The sequence below is a fragment of the Salmo salar genome, chromosome ssa13 (assembly GCF_905237065.1).
Source record: "Salmo salar chromosome ssa13, Ssal_v3.1, whole genome shotgun sequence".
Lineage (NCBI taxonomy): Eukaryota > Metazoa > Chordata > Actinopteri > Salmoniformes > Salmonidae > Salmo > Salmo salar.
Window position 1 is genome coordinate 12,706,695 of NC_059454.1, and position 26,502 is coordinate 12,733,196.

Below are 26,502 nucleotides of genomic sequence, written 5' to 3' on the forward strand. Positions count from 1 at the left end.
ATATTCTGTAATGATGTCAGTGATCACTGTGCAATTGCTTGTGTTAGAAATACAAAAAGGACCAAAGCCAAACCCCGTTATATTTTTAAAAAAAAAACATTTTAGACAGTTTGATGAGCAAGTGTTCTTACATGATCTGTACCATAATATTGACAAAGTAAGTCTGATTCCCAATATTTTTATATGACATTTGGGTCGATTTGTGATAAGCATGCTCCTGTGAAGAAATTTAGAATCAGTGGAAGGGACATTCCCTGGTTTTCAGATAACTTGGTAGAATGAATTAGATAGAGAAATATCTCTTGGGCTCAAGCGAGACATACAAGTGTTCCTGTTGACTGGGCCTCCTTCAGAGCGCTAAGAAACAAATGCACAGGATTGATCAGGAAGTCCAAATCAGATGACTATCTAAATGCAGTCACAGAGAACCTAAACAACCCTACCAAGTTCTGGAAGCTAATCAAATCAGTGGCAGGTTCTAATGTATCCTCTGGCCTTCCTGACCATTTAATTATGGATTCTAATGAAGTGAAGGATAAAGCCGATATTGTAGAGGTTTTTAGCACTTCAAATCTGCTGGTTCAGTTTTAATAATAGTGGGGCCCAGGCCTCTAATGTAAGCTCTGTTACAGTCAACTATGATATAGGCCCTCATGTGAACTATTATAACTTTGAGCCTGTTTCTTATGCTGAGGTCAATAAAGCACTAAAGGCAATAGACACTAAAACGTCTGCAGGTCCAGACAACCTGGACCCCTACCTCTTAAAGATAGCAGCTGGCTCACATTTTCAACTTGAGTCTCTTGACCAATTCAATACCCAGCATTTGGAAATCAGCTTATGTCCTCCCACTGCTAAAGGGTGGAGATCCCTTAGATGCTAATAACTATCCTCCTATCTCCAAACTCCCTATCCTGGCCAAAGTCTTTGAATCTCAAGTGAACTCACAGTTAAAAAACGTCTTCATTGAAAATAACACACTGAGTGGGGTTCTGTCTGGCTTTAGATTGGGGCACAGGACCACAACTGCAGCTACGGCAGTGGCAAACGACATCATTAATGCACTTCATAAAAAGTAACATTGTGCTGTTCTGTTTGTGGATTTATCAAAGGCCTTTGATTCAGTTGACCATGAATTGTTGCTAGCTAGACTCAGTAACATTGTTCTCAGTGAAAGGACAGTAAATTGGTTTAGGAACTATCTTTCTGACAGAACACAATGTGTTTAATATGCTGCCAATCACAAGTCTAGCTTTCTTGAGATTAATAGAGGTGTGCCCCAGGGTTCCATTTTAGCTCCTGTGTTGTTCTCAATTTTTATTAATGATTTGGGAAATGAGATGCAACCAGCAAAATTACATCTATATGCGGATGATACAGTCATATATTCATGTGCTCCTTCTCTGGTTCAGGCTGTTGAAGAGCTCCAGACTGCTTTTCAGTCACTGCAGGCCTCCCTTTGTGGTCTCAAACTGGTCTTGGATGTACAAAAAACCAAATTCATGACCTTTACCAGAGCTAGAACTCTGCCAGAGAACGTTAGCATTGCCACATCTGGCGGCTTATCCATTGAAAAAGTAGGTATTTGGTTGGATGACAAGTTGTCCTTTAAAGTTCATGTGGATAATCTTGTGACAAGGCTTAAATTGAAATTGGGTTTTTATTTCCGTAATAAGGCTTGCTTCCCGCTTATGGCTAGAAAGAAGCTTGTTCAGGCCACTTTTCTCTCTGTAATTGATTATGGTGACTTGTTGCATATGCATGCAGCCTCCTCTGTCTACCAGAGACTGGACTCTGTTTATCATGCAGCCTCCTCTGTCTACCAGAGACTGGACTCTGTTTATCATGCAGCCTCCTCTGTCTACCAGAGACTGGACTCTGTTTATCATGCAGCCTCCTCTGTCTTACAGAGACTGGACTCTGTTTATCATGCAGCCTCCTCTGTCTTACAGAGACTGGACTCTGTTTATCATACAGCCTCCTCTGTCTACCAGAGACTGGACTCTGTTTATCATGCAGCCTCCTCTGTCTTACAGAGACTGGACTCTGTTTATCATACAGCCTCCTCTGTCTACCAGAGACTGGACTCTGTTTATCATGCAGCCTCCTCTGTCTTACAGAGACTGGACTCTGTTTATCATACAGCCTCCTCTGTCTACCAGAGACTGGACTCTGTTTATCATGCAACCTCCTCTGTCTACCAGAGACTGGACTCTGTTTATCATACAGCCTCCTCTGTCTACCAGAGACTGGACTCTGTTTATCATGCAACCTCCTCTGTCTTATAGAGACTGGACTCTGTTTATCATACAGCCTCCTCTGTCTACCAGAGACTGGACTCTGTTTATCATGCAACCTCCTCTGTCTACCAGAGACTGGACTCTGTTTATCATACAGCCTCCTCTGTCTACCAGAGACTGGACTCTGTTTATCATGCAACCTCCTCTGTCTTATAGAGACTGGACTCTGTTTATCATACAGCCTCCTCTGTCTACCAGAGACTGGACTCTGTTTATCATACAGCCTCCTCTGTCTACCAGAGACTGGACTCTGTTTATCATGCATCCTTACGCTTTATTACAAATGCCTAGTCACTCACCCACCATTGCACCTTGTACCCTAATGGTTGGCTGGACCTCACTTTTTATGTGCAGAAAGATACATTTGTATGTGTTCATCTACAAAACCCTTTTGGGTAAACTCCCTCTTTACCTCTGTAGTCTGGTCTCCTTCACCACCAGCAATTACCATACCTGGTCTGCTAGGTGGTTGTTATGTTACCATACCTGGTCTGCTAGGTGGTTGTTATGTTACCATACCCGGTCTGCTAGGTGGTTGTTATGTTACCATACCCGGTCTGCTAGGTGGTTGTTATGTTACCATACCCCGTCTGCTAGGTGGTTGTTATGTTACCATACCCCGTCTGCTAGGTGGTTGTTATGTTACCATACCCGGTCTGCTAGGTGGTTGTTATGTTACCATACCCGGTCTGCTAGGTGGTTGTTATGTTACCATACCTGGTCTGCTAGGTGGTTGTTATGTTACCATACCCCGTCTGCTAGGTGGTTGTTATGTTACCATACCCGGTCTGCTAGGTGGTTGTTATGTTACCATACCCGGTCTGCTAGGTGGTTGTTATGTTACCATACCCCGTCTGCTAGGTGGTTGTTATGTTACCATACCCCGTCTGCTAGGTGGTTGTTATGTTACCATACCCGGTCTGCTAGGTGGTTGTTATGTTACCATACCCCGTCTGCTAGGTGGTTGTTATGTTACCATACCTGGTCTGCTAGGTGGTTGTTATGTTACCATACCTGGTCTGCTAGGTGGTTGTTATGTTACCATACCCCGTCTGCTAGGTGGTTGTTATGTTACCATACCTGGTCTGCTAGGTGGTTGTTATGTTACCATACCTGGTCTGCTAGGTGGTTGTTATGTTACCATACCCCGTCTGCTAGGTGGTTGTTATGTTACCATACCCGGTCTGCTAGGTGGTTGTTATGTTACCATACCCCGTCTGCTAGGTGGTTGTTATGTTACCATACCCCGTCTGCTAGGTGGTTGTTATGTTACCATACCCCGTCTGCTAGGTGGTTGTTATGTTACCATACCCCGTCTGCTAGGTGGTTGTTATGTTACCATACCCCGTCTGCTAGGTGGTTGTTATGTTACCATACCCCGTCTGCTAGGTGGTTGTTATGTTACCATACCCGGTCTGCTAGGTGGTTGTTATGTTACCATACCTGGTCTGCTAGGTGGTTGTTATGTTACCATAACCCGTCTGCTAGGTGGTTGTTATGTTACCATACCTGGTCTGCTAGGTGGTTGTTCTGTTACCATACCCGGTCTGCTAGGTGGTTGTTATGTTACCATACCTGGTCTGCTAGGTGGTTGTTATGTTACCATACCTGGTCTGCTAGGTGGTTGTTATGTTACCATACCTGGTCTGCTAGGTGGTTGTTATGTTACCATACCCGGTCTGCTAGGTGGTGGTTATGTTACCATACCCCGTCTGCTAGGTGGTTGTTATGTTACCATACCCCGTCTGCTAGGTGGTTGTTATGTTACCATACCCCGTCTGCTAGGTGGTTGTTATGTTACCATACCTGGTCTGCTAGGTGGTTGTTATGTTACCATACCTGGTCTGCTAGGTGGTTGTTATGTTACCATACCTGGTCTGCTAGGTGGTTGTTATGTTACCATACCCGGTCTGCTAGGTGGTTGTTATGTTACCATACCCCGTCTGCTAGGTGGTTGTTATGTTACCATACCCCGTCTGCTAGGTGGTTGTTATGTTACCATACCCCGTCTGCTAGGTGGTTGCTACTTAAAGTCCCAAGAACATTCACAGTATTAGGCAAGACTGCCTTCTCTTCTTGTGCACCAGACGCATGGAATAATCTACAATCCATGCTTCATCTAGATATGTTAGTGCCACTGAATGAATTTAAAATATTGATGTGAGACTCTGTTACAGAGGAGTGTAAATGCTTTTTTTTAGGCTGGATCATGTTGTTGTATTGTATTGTTGTGTTTTAATTATGTAATGTATTGATTGTTGCTGCCTTCTTGGCCAGGTCTCCCTTGAAAAAGAGACTGGGTCTCAATGGGATTTTCCTGGTTAAATAAAGATAAAAAAAATAAAATGGTCCAAACACACCAAGACAGTCGTAAAGAGGGAACGACAAAGCCTATTCCCCTCAGGAGACTGAAAAGATGTGGCATGGGTCCTCAGATACTCAAAAAGTTATACAGCTGCACCATCGAGAGCATCCTGACTGGTTGCATCACTGCCTGGTATGGCAACTGCTCGGCTTCCGACCGCAAGGCACTACAGAGGGTAGTGCGAATGGCCCAGTACATCCAGGACCTCTATACCAGGCGGTGTCAGAGGAAGGCCCTAAAAATTGTCAAAAACTCCAGCCACCCTAGTCATAGACTGTTCTCTCTGCTACCACACGGGAAGCGGTATTGGAGCGCCAAGTCTAAGTCCAAAAGGCTTCTTAACAGCTTCTACCCCCAATCCATAAGGCTCCTGAACAGCTAATCAAATGGCTACCCAGACTATTTGCATTGCCCCCCCTCTTTTTTGACGCTGCTGCTACTCTCTGTTTATTATCTATGCATAGTCACTTTAACTCTACCTACATGTACATATTACCTCATTTACCTCAATTAACCAGTGCCCCTGCACATTGATTGACGCTGTACCGGTACCCCCTGTATATAGCCTCACTACTGTTCTTTTACTGCTGCTATGTAATTATTTGTTACTTTTATTTCTTATTTTTTACTTATCTATTTTTTTAATCTGTTTTTCTTAAAACTGCATTGTTGGTTAAGGGTGTCATGACGTTGGCCTGTGGGTAAGGTTTATGACCCCCCCATAAATACCTTTCTCCCTTCCCCTCTCTCTCTGGCCCTACTGAAGGACTGTTGAATAGCCTTTGTTAAATATAGAGAGTCTGGGAACATCAAACAAATGGGGAAAAGGAACCATATTTCGGTAATAGAACCAGTTGGAAATATGCGTTGGAACTTAATGAGTATGGATGTCAGTTCGGTCATCTGAGACATTATGACTGATGACAGGACAACATAAACTGTACCTGGGAAAGTCCACACATTCTAGTTATCAGATTCACATGGAATTGTTGTGCAATTTAAGTGTTTGATATTGAAACTGTTTGTTAGAAGATTAAATGTAATTTTAGCTTCCAAATGAGAGAATTGGGTTTTCATAAGGAAAGTGCCCTGCTTAATCAGTGGCCCGCCCCTGTGAAGAGACAGGGGTTATAAACGATGAAACACACCCTTCTCCCCTCGCCACTATATAAGACAATGACACAATGTAAGCAGGGTTCCGGTACGTGAGGTCTGCAGCCTCTGCGTTAAAAGGACACACATGTCAAGTACAGAACTAAGCCAACCTCGGCGTGAGCTTTGGTGGCGAATGGTATGAACTTTGAACTTATTCACTACAGAAGTGATACTTCCTAGCCGCTGTAGACGTGGGCTAGGAAAGGACGGACGACGGATCCAGTCTAACACACGACGAAGATACTATAACGTATACAATTTACCACCAGAGACATTCTTCCGAGGACAGGAAGATCTCTGTTGGCCAACACCGCCAGCATCTATGACCAAGCTACCGAAGCGCAGCTCAGAGTAAATATTTATTGCATTTTCCTTTTCCAAATGGGCGGTAATTTAGAATGCATACGATAATGTATTTACGATGGCATTGCAAAGCTGCTTCTGTGTTCCTCAGTCTTCCCGCTCTTTCATTCAAGCCCAACCCCCTCTCTTGGTTTAACAAGCCATCATACAGGTTCTGTCCACCAGGGACTTTTTCTGTATGACATAATTTGTATTCTGTGTATATGTAATTCTGTGTGATTAGTTTAGGTATTTGGTAAATAAATAATTAATTAAACCCAATTTTGTATTGCTGATTCAACTTGTTAGCCAGGGTTCGTGAAGATAACCAATAATTTACAACCTTCATATGAGACTGAAATAAGGTGACGATTAAGATGACGGCTATCGATGTAAAATATTACTAAGTCTTTAAGAGTTTATTCGGAAGATAACGGCTCTATAAACACTCTTCCGTGGTGTCCCGACTTTCTAGTTAATTACATTTACATGATTAGCTAATCAGGTGATATTAATTACAGAGAAAGAATTTTATAGGATAGCATGCCGGATCACTTAATCCGGCATAGCCAAAGACACGACAAGGGCTTGTAAGTAAGCATTTCACTGTAAGGTCTACACCTGTTGTATTCGGCGAATGTGTCAAATGAAATTTTATTTGATTTGGTGGTGCATGATGCGCTAACCCCGCCCTCAGAATGAGCCGCTTCCTAGAGACGGCCTGTCAATCAAACACACCCTTCAAAAGGTTGAAGAGGAGCTGCTTTGACCTTCCAACAGAATATAGCATCATGTCACCCGGGACTTTCTAAGTACAAACTGCTGTGTTTAAAGGCCTGCAAAGAACATGTAAGAAAAACCTCATTCTCAAATCTTAGCCTCTCTCTTCTCCCTTCCATCTGTTACTACTGATGTGGTTTCACAACTTGATGCTCATTCACAGATAATACTAAAGGACAATTGTGACTCGTTTCAGGAAACTAGGAGTATGTCACACGTCTCTACAGGAGAGGCATTTGAACGTAAACTGTTTTTTTTTTCTATCAAAATATGTTTTTGGCCAGAAATGCCTTCTGGAACATATGAACTTTCATGGGCCTTAATAACAAACTTGTATGCTATCTGTAACTATGAATACAATTGTTAAATTACGAGCCTAGTTAGTTTAGCCATGGAAAATGAAAGGAACCTTCCCACTAGCTATGATTGGCTGAGTTAATGGCTGGGCTGGACATGCCGAGAGATGAGTTCGGATTGGTCTGCCATGTAGCGCGCTTCTGTCTATAACATGAGCTGCTCAGTATGTGTAGGTAATCCTTTCCAACGCTGCTTTTTTTAGAAAGATATCATGTAGTAGAAGTGTTGCTCTCCACTTTCTGGAGGCCGAGTTTTGAAATCAGTGGAATGCGTGGTGGAAGCAGAGTATGATAGTTAAGGAGATGGAGAGAAAACACATTTTGATAAATAAATAAATGTACGTTCAAATGGCTCTCCTGTGAAGTAGTGACAGGCAACATACGCCTATTTTCCTGAAACAAGTCACATATTATTCGTTTCTAATTTTGTCAGAAAGTTTTCATTGCAAATTAAAGCATGACGTTAACATTCTGGCTGGCTAGCTACAGTAACGTTACGTGTATGATCTGTGTAGTAGTATTATTTGTATCTCAGAGTTATTTACATTGCTATTTATAGCCTAATGTTAGCTTGCTAGCTAACATTGAACCTAGCTAGTTCATTAGCTTTAGCTACCAACAGATTCATGCAGGGCATTATGCTTAATTGTTTAGCTAGCCAGCTACCTACATGTCTAAAAAAAGGACTCCAACAAGCAAGTAACCATGTCACGGTACAGTTTACACCTTCTGTATCCTTTGCATGTAACAAATAAACTTTGATTTTATTTGATATAGTATGTGTTTACCAGAGAGGGAAATGTGAAGAACAACATGACCTGCACCAAAGTAAAATTAGGATGTAACGTTAGGCCTACGAGACAGTGTCCAAGTCCTAACATTCTCAGATAGAATGCCCTGATTTTATTTTGTAAGCTATATTCTGTAATTAGCTCACCATTAACTTGTAAATAATTTATATTGTTGTGAGTACAGACGTGTCGATAGATGTAGTATACACCAGCTTTTAGTCTTGAAGTCTTTGGTTGTTTAGTGCACTACCGTACTCACTCTGTTTAGCACATGGCCTCATGTGAATCATTAAAGAGATGGCTGGGGCTAAGGCGTAAGAGGGTGTGAACTATTCTGAATGGGTGTAGACAAAGAAGAGTTCTCCAATAGGTGTACGACAACATTCAAGGGACATTTTTTTCATAAGTGGGTTTACAACTTTCAAAGCAGAATGACTTTCCCATTGTTCCTCAACTGTAGTATATTATATACCATTTTCTAGCCGAGTCTCTACTTGTATTCAATGTAAAAAAAAAAAAATGTTGCTACATAATACCAAATCGAGCCGGTCTGTCACAATTACACAGTAATGAACTGAACTGTATGATGACACTTGAAGATTGGACTAAAAACAGAAATCATGTTCAGTACAACTCAACCCAAGGGCTCCCTACAGTGAGGTTGGCAGAATACAGCAGTCTGAATTACTGTCGCTAGATATGCATCCTATATTCTAGGAGCAGCCCACAGCAGCTGAGATGAGTCAACAGCGGCTTCTGGCTGGCCCTGTCTCATTTAGTTTTCTCTATGAGTGCTGGCTTAGAGAACAGGTTTGACTGTACACTCTTAGAAAATAAGGTGCTACCTGGAACCATAAAGGGTTCTTCAATTGTCCCCATAGGAGAACATTCTGGAAATAACCATTTTTGGTTCCAACCAGACCAGACCAGTCACTCCGAGGTGCCTTCAACATCTCCTCTCTTGGTCTGTAGAGAAGTGGTGGATCTGACCAAGCCAGAGAAGGTCTTAGAGGTTGTAGCAGTCTGGGAACATCCTCCAGCTTACAGCGCTCCACTAATAACATTGTTTCTTTAGCACACACATCCTCTTGAAATACAATTCCTTCCATCCAAATTACCTTATTGGAGTAAAAGCAATTGTCCTAATGACAGGTCACCTCTCGAAGTCTTTCTCTCATATTAAACTCTATATTTGTTTTTGTTTTATTCTATAGAATCAGTGGATGAGGATTCTCTGGGCCTCTCAGGGAGAGCCAGGGTAATGAAAATGCAGTATACTGTAGGCTATGCATCTCCTCTGGGCCTCTCAGGGAGAGCCAGGGTAATGAACATGCAGTATACTGTAGGCTATGCATCTCCTCTGGGCCTCTCAGGGAGAGCCAGGTTAATGAACATGCAGTATACTGTAGGCTATGCATATCCTCTGAGCCTCTCAGGGAGAGCCAGGTTAATGAACATGCAGTATACTGTAGGCTATGCATATTCTTTGAGCTTCTCAGGGAGAGCCAGGTTAATGAACATGCAGTATACTGTAGGCTATGCATATCCTCTGAGCCTCTCAGGGAGAGCCAGGGTAATGAACTTGCAGTATACTGTAGGCTATGCATCTCCTCTGGGCCTCTCAGGGAGAGACAGGTTAATGAACATGCAGTATACTGTAGACTATGCATCTGTTCTGGGCCAATCAGGGAGAGCCAGAGTAATGAATAGGAACTTTACTGTAGGCCAGGGATGGGGGTGGAGGCTGAGGCTGAGGCCAGCCCATACCCCCCACACACCACCAACCTGAAAAAAATACAAATCAAAATAATAAATTAAGCAAAAACAAGGTATCCTTGGTTTGGCGTTGGCGTGGGCAGTGTGTTTTTAGTTAGTTATATCTCATGTGTGGTGTTGGGGTCCTGGTATCCCTATCTGCATTAGTTAGTTATATATCATGTGTGGTGTTGGGGTCCTGGTATCTCTATCTGCATTAGTTAGTTATATCTCATGTGTGGTGTTGGGGTCCTGGTATCTCTATCTGCATTAGTTAGTTATATATCATGTGTGGTGTTGGCGTCCTGGTATCCCTATCTGCATTAGTTAGTTATATATCATGTGTGGTGTTGGGGTCCTGGTATCCCTATCTGCATTAGTTAGTTATATATCATGTGTGGTTTTGGCGTCCTGGTATCTCTATCTGCATTAGTTAGTTATATATCATGTGTGGTGTTGGCGTCCTGGTATCCCTATCTGCATTGCGTTTTCACCATCTTTGCGTGCATGACACACACATGCACACACACTCACACACATTAACCTACTATTTTTCTCAAACACACACGCAGACACGCACCCACTCATGTATACACAAACGTTCACTCTTAAACTCACATACAGTTGAAGTCGGAAGTTTACATACGCTTAGGTTTGAGTCATTAAAACTTGTTTTTCAACCACTCCACAAATTTCTTGCTAACAAACTATAGTTTTGGCAAGTTGGTTAGGACATCTACTTTGTGCATGACAAAAGTAATTTTCCCAACAATTGTTTACAGACAGATTATTTCACTTATAATTTACTGTATCACAATTCCAGTGGGTCAGAAGTTTACATACACTAAGTTGACTGTGCCTTTAAAGAGCTGGGAAAATTCCAGAAAATGATGTTATAGCTTTAGAAGCTTCTGATAGGCTAACTGACATAATTTGAGTCAATTGGAGGTGTACCTGTGGATGTATTTCAAAGCCTACCTTCAAACTCAGTGCCTCTTTGCTTGACATCATGTGAAAATCAAAAGAAATCAGCCAAGACCTCAGAAAAAACATTGGAGACCTCCACAAGTCTGGATCATCCTTGGGAGCAATTTCCAAATGCCTGAAGGTACCACGTTCATCTGTACAAACAATAGTACGCAAGTATAAAAACCATGGGACCACGCAACCGTCATACCGCTCAGGAAGGAGACTGTCTCCTAGAGATGAACGTACTTTGGTGCAAAAAGTGCAAATCAATCCCAGAACAACAGCAAAGAACCTTGTGAAGATGGATGCTGGGGGAAACAGGTACAAAAGTATCTATATCCACAGTAAAACGAGTCCTACATCGACATAACCTGAAAGTCCGCTCAGCAAGGAAGAAGCCACTGCTCCAAAACCACCATAAAAAAAGCCAGACTACGGTTTGCAACTGCACATGGGGACAAAGATTGTACTTTTTGGAGAAATGTCCTCTGGTCTGATGAAACAAAAATAGAACTGTTTAGCCATAATGACCATCGTTATGTTTGGAAGAAAAACGGGGAGACTTGCAAGCCGAAGAACACCATCCCAAACGTGAAGCGCGGTGGTGGCAGCATCATGTTGTGGGTGTGCTTTGCTGCAGGAGGGACTGGTGCACTTCACAAAATAGATGGCATCATGAGGAAATGAAATTATGTGGATATATTGAAGAAACATCTCAAGACATCAGTCAGGAAGTTAAAGCTTGGTCGCAAATGGGTTTTCCAAATGGACAATGACCCCAAACATACTTCCAAAGTTGTGGCAAAATGGCTTAAGGACAACAAAGTCAATGTTTTGGAGTGGCCATCAAAAGCCCTGACCTCAATCCTATAGAATAGTTGTGGGCAGAACTGAAAAAGCATGTGCGAGCAAAGCGGCCTACAAACCTGACTCAGTTACACCAGCTCTGTCAGGAGAAATTGGCCAAAATTCACCCAACTTATTGTGGGAAGCTTGTGGAAGGCTACCCGAAACGTTTGACCCAAGTTAAACAATTTAAAGACAATGCTACCAAATACTAATTGAGTGTATGTAAACTTCTGACCCACTGGGAATGTGATGAAAGAAATAAAAGCTGATAGAAATCATTCTCTCTACTATTATTCTGACATTTCACATTCTTAAAATAAAGTGGTGATCCTAACTGACCTAAGACAGGGAATGTTTACTAGGATTAAATGTCAAGAATTGTGAAAAACTGAGTTTAAATGTATCTGGCTAAGGTGTATGTAAACTTCCAACTTCAACTGTACATGCACACATTCACTCTGGCACACACACATTCACCGACACACACACACATCCACCCACACTGCTCCATTTTAAACATGTAAATGCTATCTGTTGGGGCCTATAAATATTTCAGAATATATAGTCCTTTTTTTTGTAACTTTTTCCCATTGTATCTCAAATAGTTATTTTGGTTTCTTATTCTACGAGTTATAATTTCCAAGACTATACATTTCAGTGATTGTTTCTTTCCTGTTGCTTATTTGTGATGCCAGGAAATCAAGCTAGTTTATAGTCATCTGTTTAAGTGTTGTTATTCTCAGAATTCTGAAGTGGTACCGATCGGATTGGAGGACCTGTGAATGAGAGGTTCTCCCCAAGAGTATGTGTTCTGGATTTAGTATGTGTTCTGGAGACAGTGAGCGTTCAAACGTATCATGCAATATTTTGTATACTTTGTTCCAGAAATGATTGAGGACTGGGCAGGACTATAGTATGTGGATGTGGTTAGCCCTGATCACCCCACAGTTACCCAGCAGCTTGGTGTGATGTTACGGTTGCACTTTGATTGTATTATAGGACTTATGAAAAATCTTGACTGAATTTCCAAGAGTATTCCCTCCAGAGTAGAGAGTTGGTTGTCTTGGATGTGTTTCTTGGTATGTCCCCCAATCCTCTTGGGTTATTGCTATTTGCAGCTCATCTTCCCAATTCGTTACCACTATAAAATTCTCATCTTCCTTTCTTCTTCTATAATCATATGTATGTGGCATTTACCTTGTTATATGTCTTTGCTATATATGTAATTAAAGGATGTAAATCAATAAACATTTTATTAGGTCCCACTGCTTTAGTAAGATAACGTCTTACTTGTAAGTCATTGTAGAACAGAGTTCTCGGAGGTTGTCCTTTTTAATAGATTCTCAAATGTATCTATCCCCTTGTCTGTGAACATCTGATGATAGCTGCTCAGTCTTTTTTCAGCCCGTCATTTAAATGTATCACCAATCATACTTGGCTTAAAGTCACCGTCCATTACAATTTCTCGCAGGTTAATCAGGTCTGTTTGAATGCCTTTTATTTTTATTTTGGTGATCTTTGTCCAGACCGTTATGGTGTTATTTATACAGGTTTTTTCTATCTTCCAAGTGTGTTTATTGATAGTCTTCATAAATATAGTTGTACTTCTCCATTTGTTGGATTTCCATCTATCTCCATTTAGCTGTTGTTGCCATCCATACAATAAGGGATTTTATTTGGGTGTCTATATATAACTAGCTCTAGTCCCCCTGCTTGTCTACGTTGTTTTATTGTTTTAAGTTTGAGACAGGCTTTTCTTCCTCCCCAGATGAATTTACTCAAGAGTTTTCCCCACTGTTTTAAAGTGTTTGGAGTAGTAGTTATTGGTGGAGAACATTCATGTTAATAGTTTCAATTATTCCTGTTATTGTTAAAGGTACTAATGTCTATTTTTGTAGGTCCTGTTTAAGTTTGTTTTCCAGTGTTCCAAAGTTATACTGATGTAGTTTTGTCAGATCTTGGGGGATGGTAATCCCTAAGTATTTAAGTTTATTTTGATCCCATTTAAGTTTAAAATTAGTTTTGATGTCTTGGGATATTTGTTGACCTACAGTCATTGCTTCTGATTTCCCTGTATTTAGTCTGTACCCAGATACAATATTTTATTAATTTATTTCATCCATAGTGGCGGGAACTGACTGAAGCATGTTTGTTAAGTACAGAATCACATTACCTACATACATTGCTAATTTGTGTTCTTCCTGATCGATCTGTAGACCTTGTATTCAGCTAACAGTTCATACTTAAAATGAAGATTAAGGTTGACAGAGGATCTCCCTGTCTTGTCCCTCTTAGGAGGTTAAAAGAGCGCGATAATGTATGGGTTTGGCCGGTGGAACTTTACTTGCCTCATTGCGCTCTAGTGACTCCTTGTGGCGGGCCGGCCGCCTGCTGGCTGACTTCGGTCGTCAGTTGAACGGTGTTTCCTCCGACACATTGGTGCAGCTGGCTTCCGGGTTAAGCGAGCGGGTGTTAAGAAGTGTGGTTTGGTGGGTCATGTGTTGGAGGACGCATGACTTGACCTTCGCCTCTCCCGAGCCCGTTGAGGAGTTGCAGCAGTGAGACAAGATCGTAATCACAAAATTGGGGAGAAAAAGATAAGTAAAAGAAATGAAAAAAATAAGGTTTCTCTGCCTCTAAAGTTACCGTAAGCAGTTGATGTTTTTTCTTGAGAACGTGTTCCATTACATTAAAAATGTGCCTAACATTATCACTCAGAAGTCTGCTGGACACAAAACCAGTTTGGTCAGTGTTGATTATATCTGTGATTATATTTCTTAATCTATTTGCAATAATTGATCTAAGCAATTTTTGGTCTACGTTCAGAAACGATATTGGTCGAACGATCCATATTTATGAATAACAGTAATAATAGCTGTGTCATGGAAATACTACACAGGGACACTCAAAGTCAATTTTAAATGAATCATTATTTATTATCAGTTCGCTGGAGAGGTTCCGACAAACTTAATGCACCATAGTGAACGTCTGTGAGGAGCTCTAACGTGGCAGTCCCGTTAGTTACCTTATATACTGGCAAGTTATATTTGCCTGATATAGCTTATTCATCATTCATAATTAATGTTTGCTTCATTCATGTGACAACCAATACTGGGTCATGCATGTGACAGATCAATACCTCACGCGGCTTCTTCTCTCTTAGCTGAGACCTTGAAAATGAGATATCTTTAATTCTCAAAACAAGGGTCTGGGCATACTGCCAAATTGCAGATACTGATAGTGAGGGTTTGTTCAATCAGTCACTTGCATGAACACAGAAAACAGTTATTAGAAAAGCACAAACATAGAACACAGAAATGTAGAAATAGAAAGCACTAGCAGCCATGTTTAGCATTAACTGAAGTTTATGTAGTGCTTTATCCGGGTAGCCGGAAAGTAGAGCATTGTAGTAGTCTAATCTTGAAGTGACAAAAGCATGGATAAAATTTTCTGCAAAAAAAATTACTTCTTCAAAGGGTTCTCATATGGGGACAGCTGAAGAACTCATTTTGGTTTAGATAGCACCTTTTTTTCTGAGAATGCAGTGGTAGAGCACTGCAACATTTGAACTCCAGGCTTCATTTCCATAATATTTATTGCCTGTATTAGACTTGATCATGTCCACTGGTAGTCTTGTCGCTCGGACCAGACTACCAGTGGACATGATCAAGTCTAATACAGGCAATAACTATTATGGAAATGAAGCTATTTGTTGTGACCGCTGTTTATTAGGATTTTATGCTTCAGCTTTATTTATTTATTCTGCTTCAGCTTTGCTCTACAACAATATCTGTGTGATAGTGCTGTTCATATTTGTGTTTTCTTGGTACAGATGAAAGGGGGCAAATACTTCAGGCACACACTGACACACACTCTGTCTTGTACGAGCGAGTTATGGTTGTGTCTTGTGATGCCCTAAAAAACCCTTAAAATGTTTTAACACATCGCCCGGCTCTCATCATCTCTCTTACCGCTGATGCCACTCCTCCATCTCCTTATGTTAACCAATCCTCTTTCTCTTTATTTTTCCTCTCGCCTCACCTCACCTCACCTCACCTCTCCATCTGTCTGTCTGTCTGTCTGTCTGTCTGTCTGTCTGTCTGTCTGTCTGTCTGTCTGTCTGTCTGTCTGTCTGTCTGTCTGTCTGTCTGTCTGTCTGTCTGTCTGTCTGTCTGTCTGTCTGTCTGTCTGTCTGTCTGTCTGTCTGTCTGTCTGTCTGTCTGTCTGTCTGTCTGTCTGTCTGTCTTTTTCCACCCCTCTCTCTCTGAGTTGTGATAAGCTGTGTAAAGTGGCAGGAGAGCCTGAAGGATGAGGGTGATTTCCCCAGTGTCATCCACAGGATTTAGCTATAATGAAAAGTAGAACGGTCTAGGACCTTGTCCTACTTCCACCGAATCTCTCACTGCATGAGAGGGACAACACAGACACACACAACAACACACACATCTACACACACACAACAACACACACATCTACACACACATTAATTACACAGACCTACACACACACAGCAACTACAGACACACACCTACACACACATCAACTACACACACACACCTTCACACACATCAACTAACACACACACCTACACACACACCTGCACACACATCTACTAAACACACACACACACACACCTACACACACATCGACTAAACACACACACCTACACACACATCAACTAAACACACCTACACACACACACATCAACTAAACACACCTACACACACACATCAACTACGCACACACACACCTGCACACACATCTACTAAACACACACACACACATCTACTAAACATACACACATCTACTAAGCGCACACATCTACTAAACACACACACACAACACACACGCCTACACACATATCTACTAAACACAAACACACACCTACACACACATAAACTAAACACACACACCTACACACACATCAACTAAACACACATGCCTACACACACATCAACTAAACACACACACCTACACACACATCTACTAAACACACACACCTACACACACATCTACTACACACACACCTACACACATATCAACTACACAGACACACACAGTAGGATAATAATAACAGACCTGTCACTCAGCAGATAGGGCACGCCATATAGAGAATGGATAACACAAATGAGACCAGCGTTAACCTTCATACTGAATCGTCCACTTGTACGTCAGAACAGTAGCGTTCTGGTCTTGACAGTAATGGGCTTCATTTTCACATCTCCTACATGATAGGGATCATTATTCCCATGGTTCCTCTGACAGCACGTTCTGCTCCTCCAGAGACTGAGTGAATCAGAGCTAGGCAATATATGGTAACTTTAATCATTTTACTTGACTTTTAAATATATTTATATGTAGTATGATTATTTTTTTTAGAACTGTGTCAATATTGTCCATGAGTTTCTAGTGGATAGAGCATATGGTTCAAGAGAAAATAGCCTAATTAATGGGGGGAGAAGCATCTAATCAACAATGGCATTATTTTCAATTAACTCTGCAACTTTTCCTACTATTGACTTTTTTCACAACTGCCATCAGTTTTACACCAAAACATTGACAACAAACACATATTGACGTAGTAAACGAACTAAAAGTGCATGATAAAGTATATAAAATATATTTAATGCTGAAAACCTCATATTAAACACCAATGGTAGTCACTAAGTTGATGGTTTCTATTTAGGGTAATGTTTTACAGCTTTTTTCATTTTAAATCATCTTATTTAATTATGGAATACATTTTACATGTGAAAAGGCCAGAAAGCGGGCCGGAGATAATTAGACACTTGATCATCTGAAATACCCAAAAGGGCCACTAGATATTACCAACATTCTGGCAGTGTGGGGTGGGGTCCTCCAATGGGTGGGTGGGTGGGAGAGGTCAGTGTGTGGTGGGGGGGGTCCTCCGGTGGGTGGGTGGGTGGGTGGGTGAGGTCAGTATGTGGTGAGGGGTCCTCCGGGGGTGGGTGGGTGGGTGGGAGAGATAGGTAGCCTGTGGGTTATTGAACGAGGTGATTGGAGTCAGAAGAGGCAGTGTGTGAAAGAGAGGTAGGATTGATTCTGGGCTTTAAATAAACACACAGCTTCTCTACTCCAGCTGGGGCACTGTTCTCTGCCTGGCCCCCTGTCAGTCAGCACAAAGTGTGTCTGTGTGTGTACGTGCGTGCGTGAGTACTGTTGAGTATTACACTTGGAGCCTGGCTGGCAGTGTGTATCGTAAAGATTATACAGCCTGTCAGTCTCTCTGCTGTTAGACCTGCAGCCGGTGAAAAAGGCATGGATCCTATTGAAGCATGTCTGTGTGTCTCTCTCTCTCTCTCTCTGTATGTGCGTGTGTCTCTGTGTATGTGTGTATCTTTGTGTGTCTGTGTGCTTGCGTCCGTCCGTCCGTCCATGCGTGTGTCTCTGTGTGTGTCTCTGTGTGTCTTTGTGTGTCTGTGTGCGTCCGTCCGTCTGTCCGTCCGTCCGTCCATCCGTCCGTGCTTATAATTATGTGCCTCCTTTCTAATTTTCGCTACTTTTGCATATTTTTATACTGAATGTTATCAGATCTTCAACCAAAACATAATATTAGATAAAGGGAACCTGAGTGAACAAATAACACAACAATTACATAATTTCATTTATTTCATAAACAAAGTTATACAACACCTAATGTTGAGTTAAAGCAGTTCTACATGCAAGAGTGGGCCAAGATTCCTCCACAGAGACATGAGAGGCTGATCAACAACTACAGGAAGTGTTTGGTTGGAGTCATTGCACAACCAGTTATTGAGTGTCAGGGGGTGATTCATTTTTTTCACACAGGGGAATTGAGTGTTGCATAACTTAGTTAATTAAATTAATAAAATAAGTATCCATTTTTTTTTGTAAACTCAGGTTCCATTTATCTAATATTAGATTTTGATTGAAGATCTGAAAACATTCAGTATAAAAAATATGCAACAATAGGGAAAATCAGAAAGAGGGCAAATAGTTTTTCACGGCACTGTATGTATGTATGTATGTATGAAGGCAAAACAAACCAAAAACAAAGCTATAGTGACAGAGCTAACGCTTGGCAAACCAACAAGCTGCCTGTGACTGATTGAATGAGAACTTCAAACCATCACTGTGTGACTAACCTTTAAACAGAAGACAGTCCGCTGGAAGATAGTTCCAGTCTGTCTGTCCTTGGCCAGCCTCTGTGCTGCAGCTATCATGCTATAGATCAGAGCTGTACGCAGAGATATAAGCCTCTTTTAAGAGAGCCCTGAGCACAAAAACACTGTGTTCTAGAATAAACAGCCATGGCAATGTCAGCCAATATACAGTATCTGCAGATTGCAGGGGAAGAATGGAAAAGTAAAATTGTGCATTTATGCTAAACTGCTTAACTTTATTTCCATCTCTCAATTTTTACATCTATATCTTTCCTCCATTTGCCTTGTGTTGAAAAGCCTATCTGTTCCAATAAGCTTATCCGTTAGTGAGCCTCGCCGCTTCTCCCCCCTCTGGGGCAGAAATTGCTCTGTGTGTCCTCTTCAATAACCCTGTATAGCCTTTTGGGTTGGTGGGTGCGAGCGAGCGAGCGTGTGGTTCACACAACAATCTCTCCCTCTCTCAATATTCATTCTTCTCCATTCCCCTCTTCTCAACGTGTCCTGTTCTCTGTCTCTTGTTTTCTAACCTCGTCCCTTATTCCTACCCTCCTAACTCCCGTACCTCAGTATCTCCTCGAAACAGCAATGGCTGCCGTTTTACGGGCTCCTAACCAATTGTGCTATTTTGCATTGTTTGTAATATATATTATGTAATATTATTATGGACATAATACTTATTTCTGTCATTAAAATGCAAATCAATTTATAACATTTTTGACATGCGTTTTTTTCTGGATTTTTTTGTTGTTATTCTGTCTCTCACTGTTCAAATAAACCTACCATTAAAATTATAGACTGATCATTTCTTTGTCAGTGGGCAAACGTACAAAATCAGCAGGGGATCAAATACTTTTTTCCCTAACTGGTGCTCCCGGACCAGGCCCAAATCCCCGTTATTTGCATGAAGAGGAGACAGAGATAGAGGGGGCGTAGATCCGGGTGCCTTGTGAGAATTTGTCGGCGAGTGGGTAACTTGCCTCCACCATTCATCCTATTGGTCAACATGCAATCACTGGAGAATAAACTGGATGAGCCCGTTCAAGACTGTCCTACCAACGGGACATAAAAAACTGTAAGATCTTATGTTTCATCGAGTTGTGGCTGAACGACAACATGAATAATATACAGTTGGCAAGACAGAACAGCTATCTCTGGTAAGATGAGGGGTGGTGGTCTGTGTCTATTTGTCAATAACAGCTGGTGCGCAATCTCTAATATTAAGGAAGTCTCAAGGTTTTGTACCTCATGATAAGCTGTAGACCACACTATCTACCAAGAGAGTTTTCATCTATATTTTTTGTAGATTTCTATTTACCCCCACAAACCGATGCTGGCACTAAGACCGCACTCAACAAGCTGTATAAGCAAAAACAAACTGAAAAACCCGTTTTCCTTCATTTCTACCAGCATGTCACATGTGCAACCAGAGAGAAAAAAACTCTACACCACCTTTACTCCATTTGGCAAATCTGACCATATCTCTATCCTCCTGATTCCTCCTTACAAGGAAAAACTAAAGAAGGAAGTACCAGTGACTCGCTCAATACGGAAGTGGTTAAATGACGCGGATGCTAAGCTACAGGAATGTTTTGCTAGCACAGAATGGAATATGTTTTCAGATTCATTCGATGGCATTGAGGAGTATACCACCTCAGTCACCGGCTTCATCAATAAGTGCATCGATGACGTCGTCCCCACAGTGACCGTACATACATATACCAACCAGAACCCATGGATTACAGGCAACATCCGCACGGAGCTAAAGACTAGAACTGCTGCTATCAAACATCTGGACACTAATCCGGACACTTATAAGAAATCCTGCTATGCCCTCAGGCAAAGTGTCAAAACAGGACTAAAATTGAATCCTACTACACTGGCTCTGACGCTCGTCGGATGTGGCAGAGCTTGCAAACTATTGCGGACTGCAAAAGGAAAACTAGCCGTGAGCTGCCCAGTGACACGAGCCTACCAGACGGGTTAAATGCCTTTTATGCTTGCTTCGAGGCATGCAACACTGAAGCATACATGAGAGCACCAGCTGTTTCTGGACGAATGTATGATCATGCTCTCTGTAGCCGATGTGAGTAAGACCTTTTAAAAAGGTCAACATTCACAAGGCCTCAGGGCCAGACTGATAACCATGATGTGTACTCAGAGCATGCGTGGACCAATGTGCAAGTGTCTTTACTGACATTTTCAACCTCTCCCTGACCGAGTCTGTAATGTCTACATGTTTTAAGCAGACCACCATAGACCCTGTGCCCAAGAATGCCAAGGTAACCTGCCTAAATGACTACCGCCCCATAGCACTGATGTCTGTAGCCATGAATTGCTTTGAAAGGCTGGTTATGGCTCACATCAACACCATCCTCCCGGGAAACCCTAGACCCACTCCAAATCGCAAACCGCCCCAACAGATCAACAAATGACACAATCTCAATTGCACTCCACACTGCCTTTTCCCGCCTTGACAAAAGGAACACCTATGTGAGAATGCTGTTCATTGACAACAGTTCAGCGTTCAACACCATAGTGCCCACAAAGCTCATTACTAAACTAAGGACCCTGGAATTAAACACCTCCCCTTGCAACTGGTTTCTGGACTTAATGATGGTAAGGGTAGGCAACGACACATCTGCCTCGCTGATCCTCAACACGGGGTCCCCTCAGGGGTGCATCCTTAGTCCCCTCCTGTACTCCCTGTTCACCCACGACTGTGTGGCCAAGCACGACTCCAACACCATCATTAAGTTTTGCTGACGACATACTGTAACGGTGGTAGGCCTGATCATCGACAACGATGAGACAGCCTATAGGGTGGAGGTCGGAGACGATCATAGACTACAGGAAAAGGATGGCCAAACACGCCTCCATTCACATCGACGGGGCAGTAGTGGAATTAGTCGAGATTTTCAAGTTCCTTAGTGTCCACATCACCAACAAATGATCATGGTCCAAACACACCAAGACAGTCATGAAGAGGGCACAATAACACCTATTCCCCTCAGCGGACTGAAAAGATTTGTCATGGGTCCCCAGATCCTCAAAAGGTTCTACAGCTGCATCATCAAGAGCATCCTGACCAGTTGCATCACAGCCTGGTATGGCAACTGCTCGGCATCCGACCGTAATGTTCTACAGAGGGTAATGCGTACGGCCCAGTACATCACTGGGGCCAAGCTTCCTTCCATCCAAGATCTATATACTAGGCAGTGTCAGAGGAAGGCCATAAAAATTGTCAAAAGACTCCAGCCACCTCCAGCCACCAACAGTCATAGACTGTTCTCTCTGCTACCGCACGGCTACCCAGACTACTACCCCACCCTCTTCTACGCTGCTGCTACTCTTATCTATACATAGTCACTTTAATAACTCTACCTACATGTACATATTACCTCAATTACCTCAACACCGGTGCCCCCTCACATTGACTCTGTACCAGTACCCCCTGTATATAGCCTCCACATTGACTCTGTACCAGTACCCCCTGTATATAGCCTCCACATTGACTCTGTACCGGTACCCCCTGTATATAGCCTCCACATTGACTCTGTACCGGTACCCCCTGTATATAGCCTCCACATTGACTCTGTACCGGTACCCCCTGTATATAGCCTCCACATTGACTCTGTACCGGTACCCCCTGTATATAGCCTCCACATTGGCTCTGTACCAGTACCCCCTGTATATAGCCTCCACATTGACTCTGTACCGGTACCCCCTGTATATAGCCTCCACATTGACTCTGTACCGGTACCCCCTGTATATAGCCTCCACATTGACTCTGTACCGGTACCCCGTTTTAGCCTCCACATTGACTCTGTACCGGTACCCCCTGTATATAGCCTCCACATTGGCTCTGTACCGGTCCCCCTTTCCGTTGGCTCTGTACCGGTACCCCCTGTATTTAGCCTCCACATTGACTCTGTACCGGTACCCCCTGTATATAGCCTCCACATTGGCTCTGTACCGATACCCCCTGTATTTAGCCTCCACGTTGGCTCTGTACCGGTACCCCCTGTATATAGCCTTGCTACTGTTATTTACTGCTGCTCTTAATTATTTGTTATTTTTATCTCTTACTTTTTTGGGGTATTTTCTTAAAACTGGATTTTTGGTTAAGTGCTTGTAAGTAAGCATTTCACTGTAAGGTCTACGCCTGTTGTATTCGGCGCATGTGACAAATCAAATGTGATTTGATTTGACTGTTTGTATTGATACACCATCCAAAGTGTAATTAATAACTTCACCATGCTCAAAGGAATATTCAATGTCTGCTTTTTCAAAAATATATATATTTTTACTCATCTACCAATAGATGACCTTCTTTGTGAGACATTGGAAAACCTCAGTGCTCTTTGTGGTTGAATCTGTGTTTGAAATTCACTGCTCGACTGAGGGACCTTACAGATAATTGTACGTGTGGGGTACAGAGATGAGGAAGTCATTCAACAATCATGTTAAACACTAGTATTGCAGTGAGTCCATGTCATTTATTATGTGACTTGTTAAAGCAAATTTGACTCCTGAACGTATTTAGGCGTTGCCATAACAACGGGGTTGAAGGCACTGTATTTCCAGCCTCCTAACAGTGGTGAATGGCAAAAGACCTCTGTTACACAAAACACCACAAAGTGGAATGACATTTGGCCATTGTCATTAGTCCACTGCTGCCCGCTCGCGTCTCTGTGTCTGCCACTCATCTCTGTCTTGGGAAAATGTCTGTGGTTCTCGTCAACCACATTGCATCATTTCCTTGACATTTAGTTTTAATTATTGTGATGACATGTTTAACTGGTACAGCATACCCACACTATTTATTTTGCCGGGGCACCGTACCGGACCGGCTTATTTTTACCCCTGGTTTTTAATCTCTCACATACAGAGGTGTTGATCTCTCACATACAGTGGTGTTGATCTCTCACATACAGACGTGTTGATCTCTCACATACAGAGGTGTTGATCTCTCACATACAGATCAAATCAAATCAAAATCAATCAAATCAAATCAAATCAAATTTGCTGCTGTGACTCCAAACCAGCGGTAAATGGACTCTCCTCTACCCGAACAGTGCTGTCCTCTCTCTGACTAGACGGGACTGGACTGGACAGACCTGGGAAGATGCTGCTCTCCCTGATCCGTAACATGACCTTTCAATACAGCGTCAGATATATCCCCAGCAAGGTTGCTATCAATTCCATTTCAATTCCAGACAATTCAGGAAGTACACTGAAATTCCAATTTTCTTAAGAAAATGTGGAATTGGAATTCAAAATGAAATTGACCCCAAACCTGACCTCCAGTGAGCAGCTCATTTTGACACCTGTTCACATTTTGAGATGATTTCTGATCTTTTGAGCTTAACAGAGGATCAGTATGGGGTGAGAGCTTAACAGAGGACAGGCACAAGGCCAGAGGGTTACAGTGAATAATGAGGAGCGAAGGGGAAGGGGGTGAGTAGGGCAGACCCTCATATCATTTATTAAGGAGGCTTCAACCAGGTTGTTCTTTTTCTGTCCGGGTTTCCATGGAGAGGAAAAGAGGCGCTTGAAGTCAGGCTTTTAGTACACACTTTGCAGTGCAGGAGGAGAGAAAGAGAGGATTATGTGGGGATGTGGGCACGCTGCCTCAAATGTAGAAAATGTAATGTGCCGTAGGGCAGACATCTCGCCACACAGACAAAGCAGCCAGAGAAGAGTGCACCTGGGACGGCCTCATTGTGCTTTGTGATTCATAGAGCTCTGTGAAGCTGAGCACAGGCAGCCTTCTTATATACTGCATGGTCAGTCTCCATCTATTTACCTGAGGGAGGGAGGGAGGGAGGGAGGGAGGGAGGGAGGGAGGAGAGAGAGAGAGAGAGAGAGAGAGAGAGAGAGAGAGAGGGAGAGGGGAGGGAGAGGGAGAGGGGGAGGGAGAGGGAGAGAGGGAGGGAGAGAAGGAGAGGGAGAGGGAGAGAGTCTGTAGAGTGTCATACCTACAACTCTAAGCTGCTGTTTTCTCCATGCAGTAAACAGGCCTACAGTTTGTAGTATATTGTCTTGTATTTGATGCAATTAATAATGCTAGAACAGGGATTGTAATGTTTGTCTTACAGTATGTAAGACAAGCTGTATGCTCTCTGACCTTTACCCCCTGACCCCTGTGCCTCAGGTATCTGGATCAAACCAACCCGAGCCTCCAGGATGAGGGATAAGAGAGCAGATTTCACAGCCGGCTGTCTGGGAGGAAGGGTCATCGTTGCGGGGGGACTAGGTGAGCAAAACGAACACCATTCATTTTAACACGGTGTGGCAGTTACACCATGAAAAGTCATCATTTTAAAATTAATCTGAGGGTAAATGTTTCCTCGACTGCGTGATTGTAAGCAGTTTACATTTACAGCCCTGTGCGGCTCAGTAGGATTTAAAGCAGTGTTGAGACAGTGTGGGAATGCATTCTGTTCTCTCTGTCTTCATACACATTCTGTGTAATTTAGTTAATTGATTGGTTCATTTGGGTCTCCATTTCACAGTTTAAAGAGACAATGAATCAAGCTTAGAATCTGTCATAAGAACTGCTCCCACTGTCTCTGTGCTGCAGTGAGGGAGGGAGGGAGGGAGGGAGGGAGGGAGGGAGGGAGGGAGGGAGGGACAGAAGGAGGGAGGGAGGGGGGGGCAGAGGGAGGGAGGGAGGGTAGGGAGGGAGGGGGGAGGGAGGGAGGGACAGAAGGAGGGAGGGAGGGGGGGCAGAGGGAGGGAGGGAGGGAGGGAGGGAGGGAGGGAGGGACAGAAGGAGGGAGGGAGGGGGGCAGAGGGAGGGAGGGAGGGAGGGAGGGAGGGAGGGAGGGAGGGAGGGAGGGAGGGAGGGAGGGGGGGCAGAGGGAGGGAGGGAGGGACAGAAGGAGGGAGGGAGGGGGGGCAGAGGGAGGGAGGGAGGGAGGGAGGGAAGGAGGGGGGGAGGGAGGGGCAGAAGGGAGGGAGGGAGGGAGGGAGGGAGGGAGGGACAGAAGGAGGGAGGGAGGGGGGCAGAGGGAGGGAGGGAGGGAGGGACAGAAGGAGGGATGGAGGGACAGAAGGAGGGAGGGCGGGGGGAGGGGAGGGAGGGAGGGAGGGAGGGAGGGAGGGAGGGAGGGAGGGAGGGAGGGAGGGAGGGAGGGAGGGAGGGTGTCAGTCTTAACATGGGCCTATTAATCCTAGAGGGATATTTTAGGATTCTGATTTCCCTTCCTCTTAATTTTGTCAAAAGGCTGGTAAATGAGGGATCTGCCCTCCATTTAACAGCCAGCTGGGAGGATTGTCTCTGTCTTTTCAGGCTGAATAAGGCACCTATTTATTATTCATAGTGTCGGGTGGTTGAAAGCCAAAGGGATGTTTTTCAGGGTGACATTAGATTGTCATGCCATTCAGAAGCTAGCCTCGTCCTCCTCCTCCTCCTCCACTCTATCACTGTAGCGTCTCTTGCTGTGTCTCCCAAACATTTCTGACTATCTTTGCCCTTTCCCTCCTTCACAATCTCTTTTCTCACATTTTTGTCTTTCTGTTCCCTCTCAGTGTCCGTCGGTCACTGTCCCCCTCTCCCCTTCTCACTGATACAAAACAAATTGATATATGTATGGATAATGTGATTAGAAACTGATTTGAATGAACTCGGTAGGGATGGCAGTGTGTAGAGTGGCAGTGTAGAGTGGTAGTCTGTGCAATTATGTAAACAGA

The 26,502-nt window shown here is 43.2% G+C and overlaps 1 protein-coding gene across 2 annotated transcripts in view; it reads left to right on the forward strand.

Annotated features, from left to right (window-relative positions):
- Nucleotides 1-26,502, forward strand: part of klhdc8b (kelch domain containing 8B) — a 178,165-nt gene that overhangs the window by 135,205 nt on the left and 16,458 nt on the right. For both annotated transcript variants that reach the window (XR_001319882.2, XM_014134525.2), the window contains exon 5: nucleotides 24,962-25,063. Coding sequence is in view for 1 of the 2 variants with exons in the window: in XM_014134525.2 (XP_013990000.2) it covers nucleotides 24,962-25,063 (102 nt within the window). In the remaining variant the exon portion in view is untranslated. The remainder of the gene's footprint in view (nucleotides 1-24,961; nucleotides 25,064-26,502) is intronic.